At 39.9% G+C, this 17,190-nt stretch overlaps 2 protein-coding genes, 1 non-coding gene and 1 pseudogene across 4 annotated transcripts in view; 3 read left to right on the top strand and 1 right to left on the bottom strand.

Annotated features, from left to right (window-relative positions):
- The window catches only part of LOC131255344 (transcriptional corepressor LEUNIG-like), a 67,760-nt gene extending 66,481 nt beyond the window's left edge, over positions 1-1,279 (top strand). For both annotated transcript variants that reach the window (XM_058256048.1, XM_058256046.1), the window contains one exon: positions 746-1,279. In XM_058256048.1, the coding sequence (XP_058112031.1) occupies positions 746-889 (144 nt within the window). In that variant the 3' untranslated portion in view covers positions 890-1,279. The remainder of the gene's footprint in view (positions 1-745) is intronic.
- A 3,598-nt stretch (positions 1,280-4,877) lies between these two features.
- Positions 4,878-8,014, top strand: LOC131257665 (probable 2-oxoglutarate-dependent dioxygenase AOP1.2). The gene is made up of 3 exons (XM_058258486.1): positions 4,878-5,574; positions 7,127-7,451; positions 7,693-8,014. Exons 1-3 carry the CDS (start codon positions 5,201-5,203, stop codon positions 7,939-7,941), a joined length of 948 nt encoding a protein of 315 aa, XP_058114469.1. The 5' UTR covers positions 4,878-5,200; the 3' UTR covers positions 7,942-8,014.
- Positions 8,015-10,201: 2,187 nt separating this feature from the next.
- Positions 10,202-10,273, bottom strand: TRNAD-GUC (transfer RNA aspartic acid (anticodon GUC)). The gene has a single exon. It is a non-coding gene; the product is annotated as a tRNA-Asp (tRNA).
- A 1,681-nt stretch (positions 10,274-11,954) lies between these two features.
- LOC131248610 (uncharacterized) lies at positions 11,955-16,236 on the top strand (annotated as a pseudogene).
- The last annotated feature ends 954 nt before the right edge of the window (positions 16,237-17,190 follow it).

Raw genomic sequence — 17,190 nt, 5'->3', positions numbered from 1 at the left:
GCCACCACATACGGAAGATCTAAGCTATCCGACGGGTCCTTTCGTGTCGTTGTCCTGGGCCCAAAACAGGTGGCTACTTATCAGGAGGGACAATGTTCAAAACAAATAGAGGGATGAAGAAAACTCAGCAAGTTCTTGAAGTCCATTGTTTTGGACATTGTAGCCTGCAGATGAATGGTCTAGTCTAAATAAATAAGATGAATGGTCTGTGTATTGTTCGCGTCCCATGTTTACTGAAATTTGGTGCTTTATTAGCATTTAACATTTGATGCTTTCCCTTTTAACAAGCATTGAGAGATATATTACTGTTTAATTTGTAATTATTATTTTACAAAGGCATATTACACAGAAATGGGTTTAGATAAATACAAATGTAGAAAAATGCAAGCAATGCTGAAAAACTCGGAAAATAGATAAATTCATGTTTCTAAATGCATGCCTGTTTGGGTGGCGCTGATTAAATCCAATGGAAGTGGTCCTATTCATTTTGTTTTGAGTGGGAGATGAAAGGAAACTGATTTTAAATGGGTTCCTCAAAATGCATTTCCGGGTTGGCCCCTGGTGTTTTCAGGAAACCATACAGCCGACCTATTCAGATTCAAACAGTTTCAGGTGAAAACATCTGAAAAGGTCTGGGATTATCTACCATTCCAAAGAGCCCCTTTCGGGGACAAAGAAGCGTCAGTCTCATGGATTATAGCCCATCTTTGGTTAATGATATTGGACTATTTGGCCATTTTTACAGTCTCTGGAGCTCTGGGACATGGCCGAGAACAAAACCATGACACTTGCTGCACACGATGGACTGATCGCATCCCTGGCAGTATCTAATGTGTTGGGATTGGTGGCTTCTGCGAGCCACGACAAATTCGTCAAACTCTGGAAGTGATCGTCGTTTTGGCTGTAATGGGTAAAACTGCTGTCTCTAACCATAGATAGTTTGCAGCGGGTCTAACATATTTCCCCAGTGCTTGTTTTGATTGCAGAGGGTCTAGCAGTTGCAAAAAGGGTTATTGCTAGATCCCATCATCGGCTCTTCAAACCTCAACCAACGGTAGAAGAGTCGTTCCTTGCATTGGATACTAACCACATCACTGTTGTTGTGTAGTAGTTTTGTTGCTGTTGTAGATGTTACATTCGTGATAAGGAGACATGTCTGTTGTAACCCATCATAGAAAATCCATCAATTACTATTTTGTTAACACATGCAAGTCAATAGGCATACCAATACTCTGTATATACTCTATTTAAGTCTGTCTATCATGCACAAACTTCCTCATTTTGTTTTGTTTTGTTTTTTTTTTTGTTTTTTTTGTTTTTTTAAAATTCTTTTTTTTTTTCCTCCATTGAAAGAAACTGCTGGTCATCAGCATGGTGCCATTGGGTTTTCAGCTTGTACAAGTGGGTTCATGGTTGCCTGATTGGGACTATTCTCTAGTATTTTTTTTTTTTTTTTTCTTTTTCTTTTCCCACTATGTTTGGGGAAACTGTTAGTTAACACTCTTAAGTCATCGGCATGGCTTCGTTTGGTTTTCGGTTGTACAAGCGGGTTCCATGGTTCAGTGATCGGGGCTTATGTTATGGTGGGCCCCACTGAATGAAGCATTCTGTAGGATCTCCTAGGTTGAAACATTGTACAAATCCAGTCCTTGGTAGGGATGGGAATGTTTTGGGTTTGGCCTAAGCCTGACCTGTTTAATGATGGGCAAAGAATTCTGGCCTGAACCTGACGCCTTAGCCATTGGCCCGAACTGAGCGGCTTAAAAATCATCAAGCCCAAGCCTCACCTGATATGTGCCAATTCATTAAGAAGGAAATATGGGGCGAAAGGGATTCCTAGTCTGGCCGAATTAGTGGGGTGCATATACAAGTACATGTATTGAATCTCCGTCACTTACCTTCTATCAGGTTTTGGGCAGGGTTGGGTTAGGTCATCTGGCCTTTAGCCCATTTGTAACCTATATTGAAGGGTCAGGCAAGGTAGGATTCATCCCATGCTCGACCCATTTAGTTATATGAACCACATTTTCTAGATTGAATCTGACCTGCTACCCACTCGGCTCGATTGGACATTTTCAGTTGAGCATGGACCCAAGCTCTATTTCTTTTCTTAATTGTCTGTTTGTGGGGCTCACCAATGAAGGGCTAGGATTTTCACATTTGAGATGTCAGGTTAGATCATTGCCTTTGGGGCCTATCAGATGAAAGTCTTGATTCACAGAGTGGGCTCCATGAGTGCGAAGCGGCCCAGGCCCAGGATATTATGTACTTGAGGCTGATAATCGGCCATTATAAATGATAAAACCCCTGTCTAAAAGTGGAAATTAGATGGTGATTGGTGTTCAAATGCATCTGTTGTTGTATGCACTCGTTAAGCATATTCATCTACACACAAAAGTTTATTAGTTTCCACTGCATTCAGTCACAAGCGCATGATCATCTGAACCGGCCATCTTACAGGCTCCACTAATTAAAAAAGAAAAATGGCTCTTATTGGATTATCCTAGCCATCTAATAAATGCAACTTTTCTCACCAAGGGCCCGTTTGGATACCTCCCAATAAGTAACTTTTTTAACTAATGTAAATTTACTTTAAAAAAAAAAAAACTTAAAGTTAGCTGGATAATCACCATTAAAAGTAACTCAAGTGACTATCTCCCCATGAGGTTTTTGTTTCTGTTTTTTTTTTTTTTCAACTTTTGTACCTCTCCATTTGATAGATGCTCCATATCAAAGAAGGCTCCACATGATGGGCGGTTCACATCAAAGGTGGGGCCCACACGATGGGTGGTCCACATCAAAGGTGAGCCCCACATTATGGATGACCCACATCAAGGTGAGCTTACATAGGACAGTCCACAACAAAGTTTGACCCTAATGATGAATGGCCCACATCCAAAGTTGGTCCTGCATGATGGACGGCCCACATTTAAGATGGGAGCCACACAGGACCGACATGATGGATGGCTTCCAAATGAGGAGTGGTGGATATTGAAGGAGGCTCTACACGATGGTCAATAACATTTGAGTGAGCCCCACATGATGGATGAACCATATCAAGGTGGACCCCATTTAATGGACGGTCCACATCAAAGATCGGCCACTAATGATGAATGGCCCACATCCAAGGTGGGCCCTACGTGATAGATAGTCCACATCCAAGGTGGACCCTGCATGATAGAGGCTCCACCCCACAAGAAAAAGGGAATTGGATGCCCACCATAGGGTCACACAAGTTTTCGAAGAGGATGATATTTGGGTTTTCCATTATGAACACGTTGGGATGTGATATAAACATCATGGTTGGCCCGAGCAAGGTTTCAACGGTGGGTATTTTCATACTTCCTGTCTCTTGTGTTGTGGCCTAGAAATAAGCTGATTGGGTGGATTAGAACATAAACATCATGGTGGGCCCCACAAAGCTCTGGACTTACAAGGGATTCCTGTGACTGCCGTAGCCATATAATCAATTGAGGAAAGGACACGATGGAATCTACAAGCTTACGTGAAAAAAAACATGTATGTGTATATAAATTATTTAATATAAGGTGGCCGGTTCCTCTCTAACTATTGTGATGAGATTATACTACTATTGTGTATGTGGCTCGCCATGATGTGGGGCCCACATCCACCCCGTCCAAAGGTGTTCCCTTCAAGTTCAACCAAAACCCCAAAACTCAGCCGATTCAAAACCCAGGTGGGTCACGCCAGAGGAAATAGTTGGGATGGGGACACCATAAAAACCTTCTAGATTCTGCACCCACCGTGTTTTTATATGCTATCCAATCCATTAATAAGGTGGGCCCCAACAGGATGAGTGGACACCCAAGAAAATCATGCGATTTTAAAACTTAGATGGGCCACACTACTTGATTTTATAGGTTTTAGGCATGATTTTACATGGCCTGGTCCACCTGAGCTTTGGATGGGTGTGATGTTTGGATTCAAAGGAGAACATGAGGGGGCTCACATTGTGGACGGACTGGATGTCATGCACGAATCAAGGTGGGGCCACAACCAAAATTGTAGTTTATTCTACAATAGTAATAGACTAATTGCGGAACCAGTCTCTGAATATATGACGAGGGGCTCCTAGCCCTACACGCACCTTTAACTCTACACACGTGCTAAACTGACTAGAGTGTGGTGGGACATTTGAGCAGTGCATAAGGCCTCCCAATGGTCAAGATGACTCCAAACTAAAATCAGGCCAATCTACTCATGAGGCAGGCCATAGTTAAGTGTAGATCATTGGCATGTGTTTTTTTCAACTGTCTACTCTTTTCGAATAGGAGTAGCCCACCTAATTAGTGGAGTGTCCTGATTTCAGTATGTGATTATCTTCATGGTTCGGTCCACCTTATGCACGGCTCAGATGTCTCACATACCTGCGACGTTTCCAGGTTTGCTGCGTGTAAATATGCGAGTGGCGAATCGTGTGGGCTTACCAAATCTCATCGACTCATTCATCTCTCAGACAGCCATAAACAAGCATCCCAAGGAGGCAGTGGTTTAGAAAGGAAAATGACCCCCACTGTCCCTCGTTTTTGGAAAAAGTGTCCGACGAAACTGAGGTCATTCTTGTCATTATACTAGGGGAGAAGGTTGACGATATCACCGATCGTATCAAACAGATGCATGTCAATGCATTCTTTCTCACCAACATGCTACTCATCTAAGAAATCAGTACCATGAAAACGGTAGATCCCACCATGTAGATCATCCTTCTCGAAAATCAAGCTGATCCACTTAATATATAAATTACACCGTTATTTAAGTCAGACCGTTGGTTGTTATTGATGCCATTATTGTGGCCCAATCCATGATCAGATCTACTTATTTTTATCCCAGATGTTCTGATACGTTGGGACCTACCATTTTCATAGCACCGATTTCCTACTCAAGTTCCATGTTAGCAGAAAAAATGAGTTGGTACCACAAGTTTTGGTACATTGCCTTTATATCTGATCCGTTCACTAGATGCCTAATGCCAATCACGTGATGACAATCCTAAAAAATGGGCCGGCAACAATTTGGACGGTTAGGATTGTCCTATTAAGGAGATTTATGCGAAACCGGCAATCCACAACAAGGCCAAAATAGACCGTTGGTGTTGACCATGGCCCCCACTTGTAGTGTTGTTTTGACCATTCCCATTCCTATATAAGTTAAGACACTTAATGAAAAATGATCAAAGAGAATGGTGTCCGAAACGAGAACAAAGATCCCGGCCGTTGATTTCTCTGCAGAAGGATTGGCCCCTGGAAGAGAGGCATGGGAGAAGCTAAAACCTGAGGTCTTGAATGCAGTGCAAGAATACGGATGCTTTGAGATTATATATCCAGCCATCACAAAAAACGAGCGTGGTGAGTTCTTTGGTAGACTCAAACAGCTATTTGAACTGCCTGTTGAAACAAAACGAAAGAATTCCTACGGCAAGCCTTTCCATGGCTACTCTGGCCAGCATCCAGGTTTCCCATTGTTTGAGAGTATGGGAATCGACGGTGCAGATGTGTTCCAAGATGTCCAGACCTTCTCCAACCTCATGTGGCCTGAGGGGAACTCAGGTTTCAGGTGAAGTCTTGCACTTGCATGATTTTAGATCTGTTTTCATGGATATGTAATTGGTAGTTGGGCAATTGGTTGGGTTTGGGTTGGGCCCAAAGCATGGCCATTTACTAAATGGATTAAAAAAATCTGACCCAAATCTAACCCATGGCACAACTGACCCACACCTGACCCAACTCATTTTAAACTATGGAACCCGACCTGACCCGACCCAGCAAGATTGCACTTGGGTTTAAGAATGGAATACGGGCTTTAATGTAAGACCGGTGACCCTACTTAATTATTGAATGCATCAAACATAGATACATACATCATGTGTATGTATATTCACACTTGTGGTCCATTAATTTGGATTATTGATGTAGAGCGGGTCGCAGACACTTTCATGGCAAAGCTGGACTAGAGAAGGCCCGATTGGAGGTAGAAACAATCCAATCCTTCGGGACCTTATATCTGTCATATCTCGCAAACAGAGATGAGATTTTCGACATATTATATATGATTTTGGAGTAGGAGAAGCTACTTAAGCCAACCAACCTACTACGTAGGATTCGTCAGATAGATAGTCAAAAGTCCTGTTTATTTTTTTACTATAAGTAATAAGTTTTAGTTTGAATGTAACTTTTGATCCTTGGAGTTATAGGAGTTGGGTGCCCAACCTGAAAAGTACTAAAGTTAGGAGAATGACGAGGTTGAGGCAAATTAGGCACTTTTTTTTTGGCCAAAAAACATGGAGTCTAGTAAGAATGGAGACCATCTATTAATAGTAAAATAGTTTATTGTTTATAGTAAGTCACATTTTTAGGGTGTTTGAGTTGGAGTCTAAGTTTAAAACTCTATCTTAGATTTAAAGGGATGTAATTTATATTTATATTTTATTTTTATCATGAATCAAATTATTTCAATTTTATTAGTAATTATTTCTGCTTTTATCCCTCGTTGATTCGAGAAGCTCTATGAGCAGTCCAAAGAGCTCCGTGGATCATAGGCTATTATGATCGATCTCATCACGTCCATCCCTGCGCCAATTATGGTCCAGTGGGGTTAGGTCATAAGCTATAGTGGGCAAGTTGGGTAAGGTAGGATTCAACCTTAGCCTGACCCATTTACTTAAATAGGTCACATTTTCTAACCTTCTAACAATTTAGCTTAGCCCAAACCGGCCCATCACCACCCTTAGTTACATTCGTTTTGCGCATGTGACAACTGGGTATCACAACACGTGATCTCATTGGGCCACACGTGAAGTATTGGATGATCTTGAATAGTCCATATTCCGTGTTGTACTCTAGATGGGCTGTAGTAAGAAACTTGGGCTGAACAGGATGATTCATATCATCAAGATGTAAATATGTGAACAATCCAAAAGAATCTTCAATGGCTAACATTCAATAGTCAGGATCATCCTTTAAGCTAATTTAATTACAGCAATAGCCCACTCAGAAAGAGCTTCGAACGAACTTATGTTGCATACATTAAGTAGAGAGAGAGAGAGAGAGAGAGAGAGAGAGAGAGAGATTCACAGAACTGACCATTTTTACACTTTGTATTTTGCTAGTGAAACAATCAACAGCTTTACCAAGAAGTTAGTTGATTTTGAAAAGATAGTGAGAATGATGATTTTGGAGAGCTTAGGTGTGGGCAACTACCATGACTCCCTCACAGACTCCTTGAAGACCCTTCTTCGAGTAATCCACAACAAGCAGCCGCCCACCATGTCAGTTTCGGCCCCTGGTATAGCTCCTCACACAGACATGAACTTCCTAACTATACTGTTGCAAGATGAGGTGAATGGAATAGAGATTCTCACTAAAGAAGGACAATGGATCCCAGTGTTCCCTTCCCCCAACTCATTCACCATCTTCTGCGGCGATTCTTTCATGGTAATGCTCATAAAATCTTAATTTTATTTCATCCTAAAACATACCTAAATGCTCCACATTTTGTTCACATGACTACTACTATTTTAATTAAGGGGTTGCTGGGAAAAGCTATAAAGAGGACTTCAGGTGGCCCAAATATCTATTGGAGCTAATGCCTATTTATCATATGGGTTTAGTGAACCTTGTGTTTTGAATATGTGGACCACCTAACAATTCTAATGTATTGGTGTTGTTGTTGCAGGCATGGAGCAATGGAAGGGTTTGTTCGCCGCTCCATCAAGTGACCCTGACTGAAAACAAGGAGAGGTTCTCAGCTGGTTTCTTCATGATTCCAAAAGCAGGGTGGATGATTGAGGCCCCTGATGAGCTCGTGGATGAAGAACATCCCTTGATTTACAAGCCTTTTGACCACTTTGATTTCATCAGGTCTTACTACAAGGATACTAAAATACCTGCGCAAGATGTCCTTAAACAGATTGCTGGAATATGATGCTTTCGGTTTTTGTTATGCACTGTGCCGAAAAAGAAAAAAAAACATAGTGATATAAGCCTGTATACTGTTAAGGGGGGATTGGAGGATTAATTATTATTAATTTTTTTTAAAGACTTCTATATTATAATATTTCAACCTTCCCTTGAAGGATCATCTCCTTAACTACTGTTTTTAGGTCATTGATCGAAAGTTTAAAATATTCCAAATTGAGTACTTACCAAGTAGCTATTATCAACTAACAATTGTATATAATGTCATGTTGTCAACCTATGGTTTCAAACCTCTCGAATTTTTTTGTGGAATTATAATTCCTTGGCTTAGCTTTTGCTAAAATGGGCCACATTCCTCAACAATGCCTTGAGCCTTTGAGTTAACTAGACTCACCTATGTATCGAGTGGAGTTGAATTTTCAGGTTTTACATGCTAAAATTAAATTACATTTTTTGGCAAGGAAGATTAGGGCATGTTTGGATACTACCATATAAGTTACTTTTTAATTTATTTTAAATTATTAAGCTTTTTTTTTTTACTTAATTTAGTTTGGTAAACATCATTAAAAAAGTAACTTAATGCTAAAAACTACTTATTTAAATAAATATTATTTTTTTTATAACTTTTTGACTAAGTACTTTTCCACTTGTCTCTCTCAATCCAGCTCCATATTGAAGGAGACACTCTTTCTCCATGGTCCTTATCAAAGAAGACCACACATGATGGACTGCCCAATCAAAGTTGACACCCCACGCAATAGACAATTCACATCAAAGGTAAGCCCATATGATGGATGATCCCATATTAGTGTGGCCCAAATAATGGGTGTTCAACATTAAAGGTTAGCCCCTAATGATAGATTTCCCACATCCAAAGAGGGCCTTAATAATGGACAACCCACTTCAAAGGTGGGGCCTACATGATGGATGGTTCACATCAAAGATTGGCTCCGCATGATAGGTAGTGTACATTAAAGTGGGGCCCACATGATGGATGACTCACATCAAGGTGGGCCTCAAATGATGGATAGTCCAGATAGAAGGTTGGCCCTTATTTATTTATGGCCTACATCCAAGGCTAGCCTTACATGATGAACGACCTATGTTGAAGGTGAGGCCCACTTGATAGAAAATTTACATTGAAGGTGAGGCCAATATGATGAACGACGTCAAAGGTGGGTTTCACAGGGTGTATGACCCACATCAAGGTGGGTCCCAGATGATGGACAATCCACATCAATGGTCAGCCCTAATGATGAGTGGCCACTTCCAAGTTAGGTGCCGCATGATGGACGATCCACACAAAGTTGGGGCCCACATGATGAATGGTACACAGGATGGGTGGTGGATATTGTAGGTAAACCCCATATGATGGACAATAACATAGATGGTGGACCCTACATGACGGATGACCAAAAGCAAAGGCTGGCCCTACATAATAGACGGCGGACATTAAAGGTTGGCCCCTAATGATGAATGACTCACATCCAAGTTGGACCTTACATGATGGATGGCTCACATCAAAAGTGGGGCCCACACAATGAAAATTTCATATCAAAGATTGGCCTCACATTATGGACCATAAATATGATGATGGATCAAACAAACTTGAGGGATAAATCCTATGTGATGTTGGAAACAAAATAACCAAAATAAGTTACTTATGCAGGCATAAGCAAGTTAAATATCTTATCTAAAGTAACTTAGAGTGCAAATGCCCTCCCAAGCATTTGCTTCAATCATGATATTCATAAGGCCATTGTAAGGTTCTCCAAGGGTTCTGATTCTTTGTGGGACAATTACATGAGTTTTTAATTCCACATTTGGTGGGCCTTGGTTTGTGATCCAGATCATTGGTGTTGAGTCTCATTGTGGTTACATAGTGGCCCAAAAATATTCCGAGTGGGAAAATTCCAAAGTCAACGTTAAGACCCTTTTCAGTTGTATGTGGACCCTAATCATGTTTATCATCTTTACCATCCATCAGGGAGATTTTAGAGATTGTCCATCATGTTTATTTTTGAGACACCATCCATCCATCCATAATTGGACACAATAGATAAGGGGTCTGGATTACCCAACCATCTGCCATGTTTTGTGTAATTTCTCTTCGTTGCGGTTCAACTGCAATATTAACCATCGGACGGCCATAGTTGCAACTTATGTTACGATTAATAAATAAATAAAAGGAAAAGAAAAGAAAAGAAATTAAAAAATATCTAGCAATACTTAAAAAAAATAAATAAATAAATAAATAAAATGAAAAACGCCGTTGCCGGGGATCGAACCCGGGTCACCCGCGTGACAGGCGGGAATACTCACCACTATACTACAACGACCGGATGCTTGAGAAGCTCAAATATTAATATTCATAAAAATAATTACAATGAATCTTAGCCGTACATTTCTCAATATGTGTTTATTTTGATCGCCTGACCGAAATAAGTCCTTGGAAAGAGGAGATATAGAATGGAAGGTGGGTCCTACTAAAGGATGGTCGACATCTATGAGTCCAACTTGCTTTGTCGCAAATGATATAAACCGTCCATTTTGTTTGGAACTGTTTTCATGGAAAGTATCATTTGATTGGCCTGATTTTCTATGGTCGCCTTTACATAATGGGGTGAGGCTGCTGGAGAGTCAAGACCAGTAATTGGAGCGCCTGCGTGTCTGAACACCTGAGTGCACAGTGCAATTAAAGCCTATGTGCTTCTCGCGGGCCCCACCGATTGATGGACTGCAGCCGGACATTCATACTCATCATACATCCTAACCATCTAGGTTTCGCATGTCGAATTTGGGATTTGTGTTATTTTGAGCTATGCTTCATCTATGGTGCAGTCCGTATGGAAAAAAGGGTTTTTTTTTTTTTTTTCCTTCTAAAAAGAGCTGAAGATAATTCTGCATGGACCTTCTGTCGGGTTCATCTTTTTTACTTCTATCTCTTAATGAGTTTGTTTGGAAAGAAAATAAGATAAAAAAAATATTACTTTTAGAAGATGAATTTTAATTTCTTAAAAGATTTTACTTAAATGAGTTTGTTTGGGAAGAATTTTACAAGAATTGAGAGATACCGAGAACTTCACTTTTAAAAGATGGTTATTCTTTTTTATATAAAAGATTATGCTTAGATGATTGTACTATTTGTGAGCTGAATTTCAACTCGCTTTTAAAAGGTTAAATGAAATTTAAATGAAATTATTATAGTTCTATTTGAAAATTCATTAAATTATCTTTTCAACCAGTTTAAAATGGTTCCAATCAAACTTATTACTTATAATGAAAGAGTTATGAATGTTTTATTAGGATAACATGATGCTAGAACAAATTACTACTTTGCCACAACTGCAATCACAATTATAGCAAAGTAGTGATCATGATTGTAGTAAAGTAGTGATCACTATTGTACTAAGGCAATGATTTAAGTTGTTCTAACATTACACGATTTCATGAAAATAATGTAACTCCTTTGTTACAGGTTAAATCGGAGCAATTTTGAAATCGTTAGAAATATAATTTGACCAGCTTCAATCATCTCTTTTGAAGACGGTTTAACCATATAAAAGTGTGCTCCAAGTCCAGCTCGCACAAAGTTCAGGTCACAAATAGTGCAATCATTAAGTATAATCTTTTGTAGAAAGAAAAACTCATTCTAAAAATAGAATTTTTAAAATCCCTGGACTTCCATCCATTTCATCCCAAGTGACCCTGTTGAGAAGGTCAATGATATCTTGCCATTCATTGACAAAATATCCGGTCATTTATTGACAAAATATTGTATTGGTTGTAAAAATATTGTATTAGTTGTTTAGTTGCCTATTATGCTTACACTGCCTAGAATAGATCGACATGATTGTAGGAAATTTCTTGTATAAAGCTACGTCTCTTGATTCAATAGAAATTCATTCAAATACAAGTATTCTTTTCTTTCTTTTACATGGTATCAAAGCTAGGAACGATACCCTAGCTCTCTGCCCTCCTTTTTTGCTTTTCTTTTATCGTTGTTTCCCATTATCATGGCAAACGAGCAACCTTCGAATGGAGGCTAGCCTGATGCTGCCAATCCATATTTTCTTCACCATTCCGATCATCCAGGAATGGTGCTTGTTTCCAAGCCCCTCAATGGGGATAATTATTTGACATGGTGTAGAGCCATGACGATTTCTTTGAACGTGAAATCCAAGTTAGGTTTCATAGACGGGACCACCACAATGCCGTCTGCCACAGCCAAACCAGACGACCATGCTGCGTGGAAAAAATGCAACGATATGATCCTCTCTTGGATTCTCAATTCACTCACACAAGATCTTGCAGACAACGTCATTTTTTTTACCACCGCCCAGGAGGTATGGGAAGACCTTCGAGATCGTTTTTCTCAAAGCAATGTCCCTCGTATTTTTCAGATTGAGAGGGACATTGCTTGTCTTGCTCAAGATCAGATGACTGTTACGGCTTATTACACAAGGCTAAAAAAAATTATGGAATGGACTAGGATCCTATAATGACACCATCTGCTCTTGTGGGGTGGACCATATGAGACGCAAATTAATGCAATTTCTCATGGGACTTAATGAGTCCTACAGTGCAATCTGAGGGCAGATTCTATTGATGAATCCACTACGTGATGTTGTCAAGGCTTACTCTTCCATTGTACAAGAAGAGAAGCAGCGAAGCCTGGGCGCTGCACGTGAGACGACGGAGAACTCAGCCATGACTGTCCGAAGGGCTGAACCGGTGGCTCTGGTTGTTCGACACGGACAAGGTTCTTCTCGTTCCAACTCATCTAATCGAAAACCTTTGCATTGCTCTTATTGTGACCATTACCATCATGTGCAAGAAATATGCTGGAAGTTGAATAGGTATCTGCCAGAACACCCTAAACATGCATCAAACAAGTCCAATCAAGGAAGCACTCCTTTTAAGCACAACAATAGCCATCAATCTTCAGTCAACAATGTCAAGGAGGCTCCAATAATGCAGAAAGTGCCGTCGGTAACAAATGGGTTCTCTGATTTGCAAATCCAGCAAATCTTATCTATCATGCAGGATAAGGGACAACACAGTTCGCCAATCCTAATGCTAATGCTGCTGGTACTTCTTCAGGTTTGTTACAAGCATTGTTGCGCCTCTATCAATTAATTTTCGATAATGGTGCAACAAACCACATTACTTCATCTCCAACTTTGCTCATCAACAATAGTAAGAATACCCTTTTGCCACCAGTTGCTATGCCAAGTGGAGAACAGGCTCCGATTACATCCATTGGGAATTTACCTTTGAATTTAGCTGTTACTTTAAAAAATGTGCTTGGTGTGCTATCTTTTAAGATGGATATAATGTCTGTGAGTCGAGTTACCAGATATCTCAATTATTTAGTAACTTTCTTCCCTCATTGGTGTATTTTGCAGGACTTGATGATGAGGACGACGATTGGTTGGGGTGAACAACAAGATGGACTTTATTACTTGGTTGTGTTAGCATCAGAGAAGCCAAATCCTCAAACTCCATCTGCAACAACCACTTCTTGCCGTTCACCCAATTCTCAAGTCACCTCCATCGCTTTGTGGCATCGCCAATTGTGGCATTTGTCTTCCTCCAGATTAGATTTTATGGCAAAACATTTTTTACATTTTCCTTTCCAGTCTAATAATGCTTGTGATGTTTGTACCCTTGCAAACCAAAGTCGACTTCCTTTTTTTGTTAGTTCAATTTCATTTGTTAGACCTTTTGAATTAATTCATTGTGACATTTGAGGCCCCTATAAAACTGTCTCTCTTTCTAGTGTGAAATATTTTTTGACTATTGTGGATGATTATTCTAAATTCACATGGGTATTTTTTATGCATCATAAAAGTGAAACACAACATTTGCTTGTTAATTTTTTCTCATTTGTCCAAACACAATTTCATGTTTCTATAGCCAACATTTGGGTTGATAATGGTGGAGAATTCTTCTATATGCGGGATTTTTTTAAACAAAAAGGGACCACTTATCAACATTCTTGTGTCTATACCCTTCAACAAACTGGGGTTGTAGAGCGCAAGTACCACCATATTCTTGAGTCAGCTCGAGCTTTTCGTTTTCAAGCCCACCTTCCTTTACATTTTTGGGCAGAATGTGTTTCTACTGCTGTTCATATAATTAATCGTTTGCCCACACCACTCATTTCTCGCCCCTCCTTTTGAACGACTTTATGGCAAGCTTCCTTCTTATTCCCATCTTCGAGTTTTTGGGTGTCTTGCATATGCTACTGATGTGCACGCCCCCCACAAATTTGCTCCTCAAGCCAAACGTTATATTTTTCTTGGCTATCCAGTTGGTCAGAAAGCTTACAAGCTCTACGACCTTGCAACTCATCAAATGTTCACTAGTCGTGATGTTGTTTTTCATGAAACTATTTTTCCCTATGAGTCCATTCCATCCAATTCCTTAGATTCAGCCTCTGTAATTCCTCTTTCTGTATTCGATCCTTCCCCACCAGCCCAACAACCCTCACCACTAGAGCCAGTTTCTCTCGTCCACCAACCCTTACTACCAAATCCAGTTTCTCCTCAGCCATCACCTGTTAGTCCTCATTTCGAACCCATTTTACGCCGTTCTCAACGACCTCATCACCCTCCCATGGCTTTACGTGATTATGTTTGCAACCAAGTGACGTCTCCCAACCATTTGCCGCCTTTGTCATCAGGTCCACAAAAAGGTACGCGATATCTCCTTTGCAATTTTGTCTCCTATCATCGTTACTCACCACAACATTGACCTTTACGGCTGCCATTAGTCAAGATATTGAGCCTACATCTTATACTGAAGCAACTTCTCATTCCCATTGGCAAGAAGTAATGCAATCTGAATTGGCCGCTTTAGAAGCCAACCACACTTGGTCTCTCACTTCTCTTCCTCCTGGTAAGAAGCCTATTGGTTGTCGTTCGGTTTATAAAATCAAAAGGCACTCAGATGACACTATTGAGAGTTTCAAAGCTCGTTTGGTTGCGAAAGGTTACACACAGCTGGAAGGCATCGATTACCATAACACTTTTTCTCTCACTAATAAAATGATTACTGTTCATTGTTTATTGGCTTTAGCAGCAGCCCATAATTGGTCTCTTCACCAACTTGATGTCAACAATGCTTTTCTTCATGGTGATCTCCATAAAGAAATTTATATGTCTCCACCTTCTGGTCTTCGGCGACAGGGGGAGAATCTAGTGTGTCGCCTCCACAAGTTGTTATATGGCTTAAAGCAAGCTTCGCGGTAATGATTTACCAAGTTCTCTACAGCTATCCAAGCCGCTATATTTGTTCAATCCAAAGCAGATTACTCGTTATTCACATGTCGAAAAGGCAAATCTTTTACAGCTTTGTTAATATATGTTGATGACATTCTTATTACGGGTAATGATATCAATGCCATATTAGCTATCAAGAAATTTCTGCATAGTCATTTTCGGATTAAAGATTTGGGTGATTTGAAGTATTTTCTGGGCATCGAAGTTTCTCAGTCGGAGAAAGGTATTTCCATCTCGCAACGAAAATATACTTTGAAAATTCTAAAAGATAATGAATTTTTGGGTGCTAAACTGGTGAACTTTCCCATGTAGCAAAACATAAAGCTCTCGGATTCAGGAGAATTGCTTAAAGATCCATCTCAGTATAGGCGACTTGTTGGACGCCTAATTTATTTGATTATTAATCAGCCGGATATCACCTATTCGGTCAATGTGTTAAGCAAATTCATGCATGCACTACGCGAACCACACATGGAAGCCGCCTTGCGTGTGTTGCGTTATTTGAAAAGCAATCTAGGACAAGGTTTGTTTTTCCCTTCTCAGAATGATTTATCTTTGCGAGCTTTTTCTGATTCGGATTGGGCTGGTTGTCCAATATCTCGTAGATCCACTACGGGTACTGTGTTTTTCTGGGATCTTCTCTTATTTCTTGGCCGACAAAGAAGCAGAAAACCGTATCTCTCTCTTCAGCAGAAGCCGAATATAGAGTCATGACAAGTACATGCTTTGAATTATCTTAGCTACGCTCATTATTGACAAATTAGAGAATATTGCTTATATTGTGATAACACAGTCGCCTTACATATAGCAGCCAATCCCGTTTTCCATGAAAGAACCAGACATATAGAGATGGATTGTCATTTATTCGTGACAAAATACAAGATGGCTCAATTGTAACTAAACATATTGCTTCAACAAATTAGCTTGCAGATGTGTTCACCAAGCCATTGAGAAAAGAAGCTTTCTCAACTATGATGCGCAAGTTGGGAGTTCTTGACATTCACTCTCCAACTTGAGGGGGAGTGTTGAAAAGGTCAATGATATCTTGCCATTCATTGACAAAATATTCGGTCATTCATTGACAAAATATTGTATTAGTTGTAAAAATATTGTATTAGTTGTTTAGTTGCCTATCATGCTTACAGTACCTAGAATAGATCAACATGATTGTAAGAAATTTCTTGTATAAAGCTACGTCTCTTGATTCAATAGAAATTCATTCAAAGGTAAGTATTCTTTTCTTTCTTTTACGGACCTTGCTTTAAAGAGAGAAAAAAAACCTATATTCAAAAAGTAAAATTTCACAATATTTTTTCCACTCATTTTCTTCCCATTACAAGCCCATTTCAACGTAACAAAAAGAAAATAGAAGAAATATATATATATATATATATATATATATATATATATATATATATATATATATATATATATATATAAGGTATTTGGGTGGGCCACTCATACAGGCCCCACCTTGTGGGCCCCATCGTGATGTGTTTCGAACATCTACCTCATCAGTCAGATGCATCATTCCATCGTGGGCCTAGGTCTCAAAAATCAAGTCAATCCGTGACTTGTGTGGGCCACCCCACATATAGAAGTGGAGAGGGGCTGTGCACCATTAAAACATTCATAATCATTTTTTGGGCCCACCGAGATGTGGTTTGCAAATCCAGCCCATCCATTGTGTGTGTCCCACTTGGATGAGGGTTCAGACCAAGTTTCAGATGCATGCAAATTTCAGGTGGGCCCCACCAAGTGCTTTTATATGTTTTAACGGTGTCTTCACATGATTTTAGATGGTATGGCCCACCTGAGTTCCGTATACAGCTGATTTTTGGGATATCCCATAATTTAAAGGGGACCCATCAAATGCATGGTGTTGATGGTCGACACGCATCACGGTGGGGCCCACACAGTTCGACCTCACGGGAGCTTATCGTGAGGTCGAGCGCAGAATACCTTTTCCT

The sequence above is a fragment of the Magnolia sinica genome, chromosome 1, assembly GCF_029962835.1.
Source record: "Magnolia sinica isolate HGM2019 chromosome 1, MsV1, whole genome shotgun sequence".
In the NCBI taxonomy this organism is placed as follows: Eukaryota; Viridiplantae; Streptophyta; class Magnoliopsida; order Magnoliales; family Magnoliaceae; genus Magnolia; species Magnolia sinica.
This window is presented reverse-complemented; position numbering and strand designations above follow the sequence as displayed.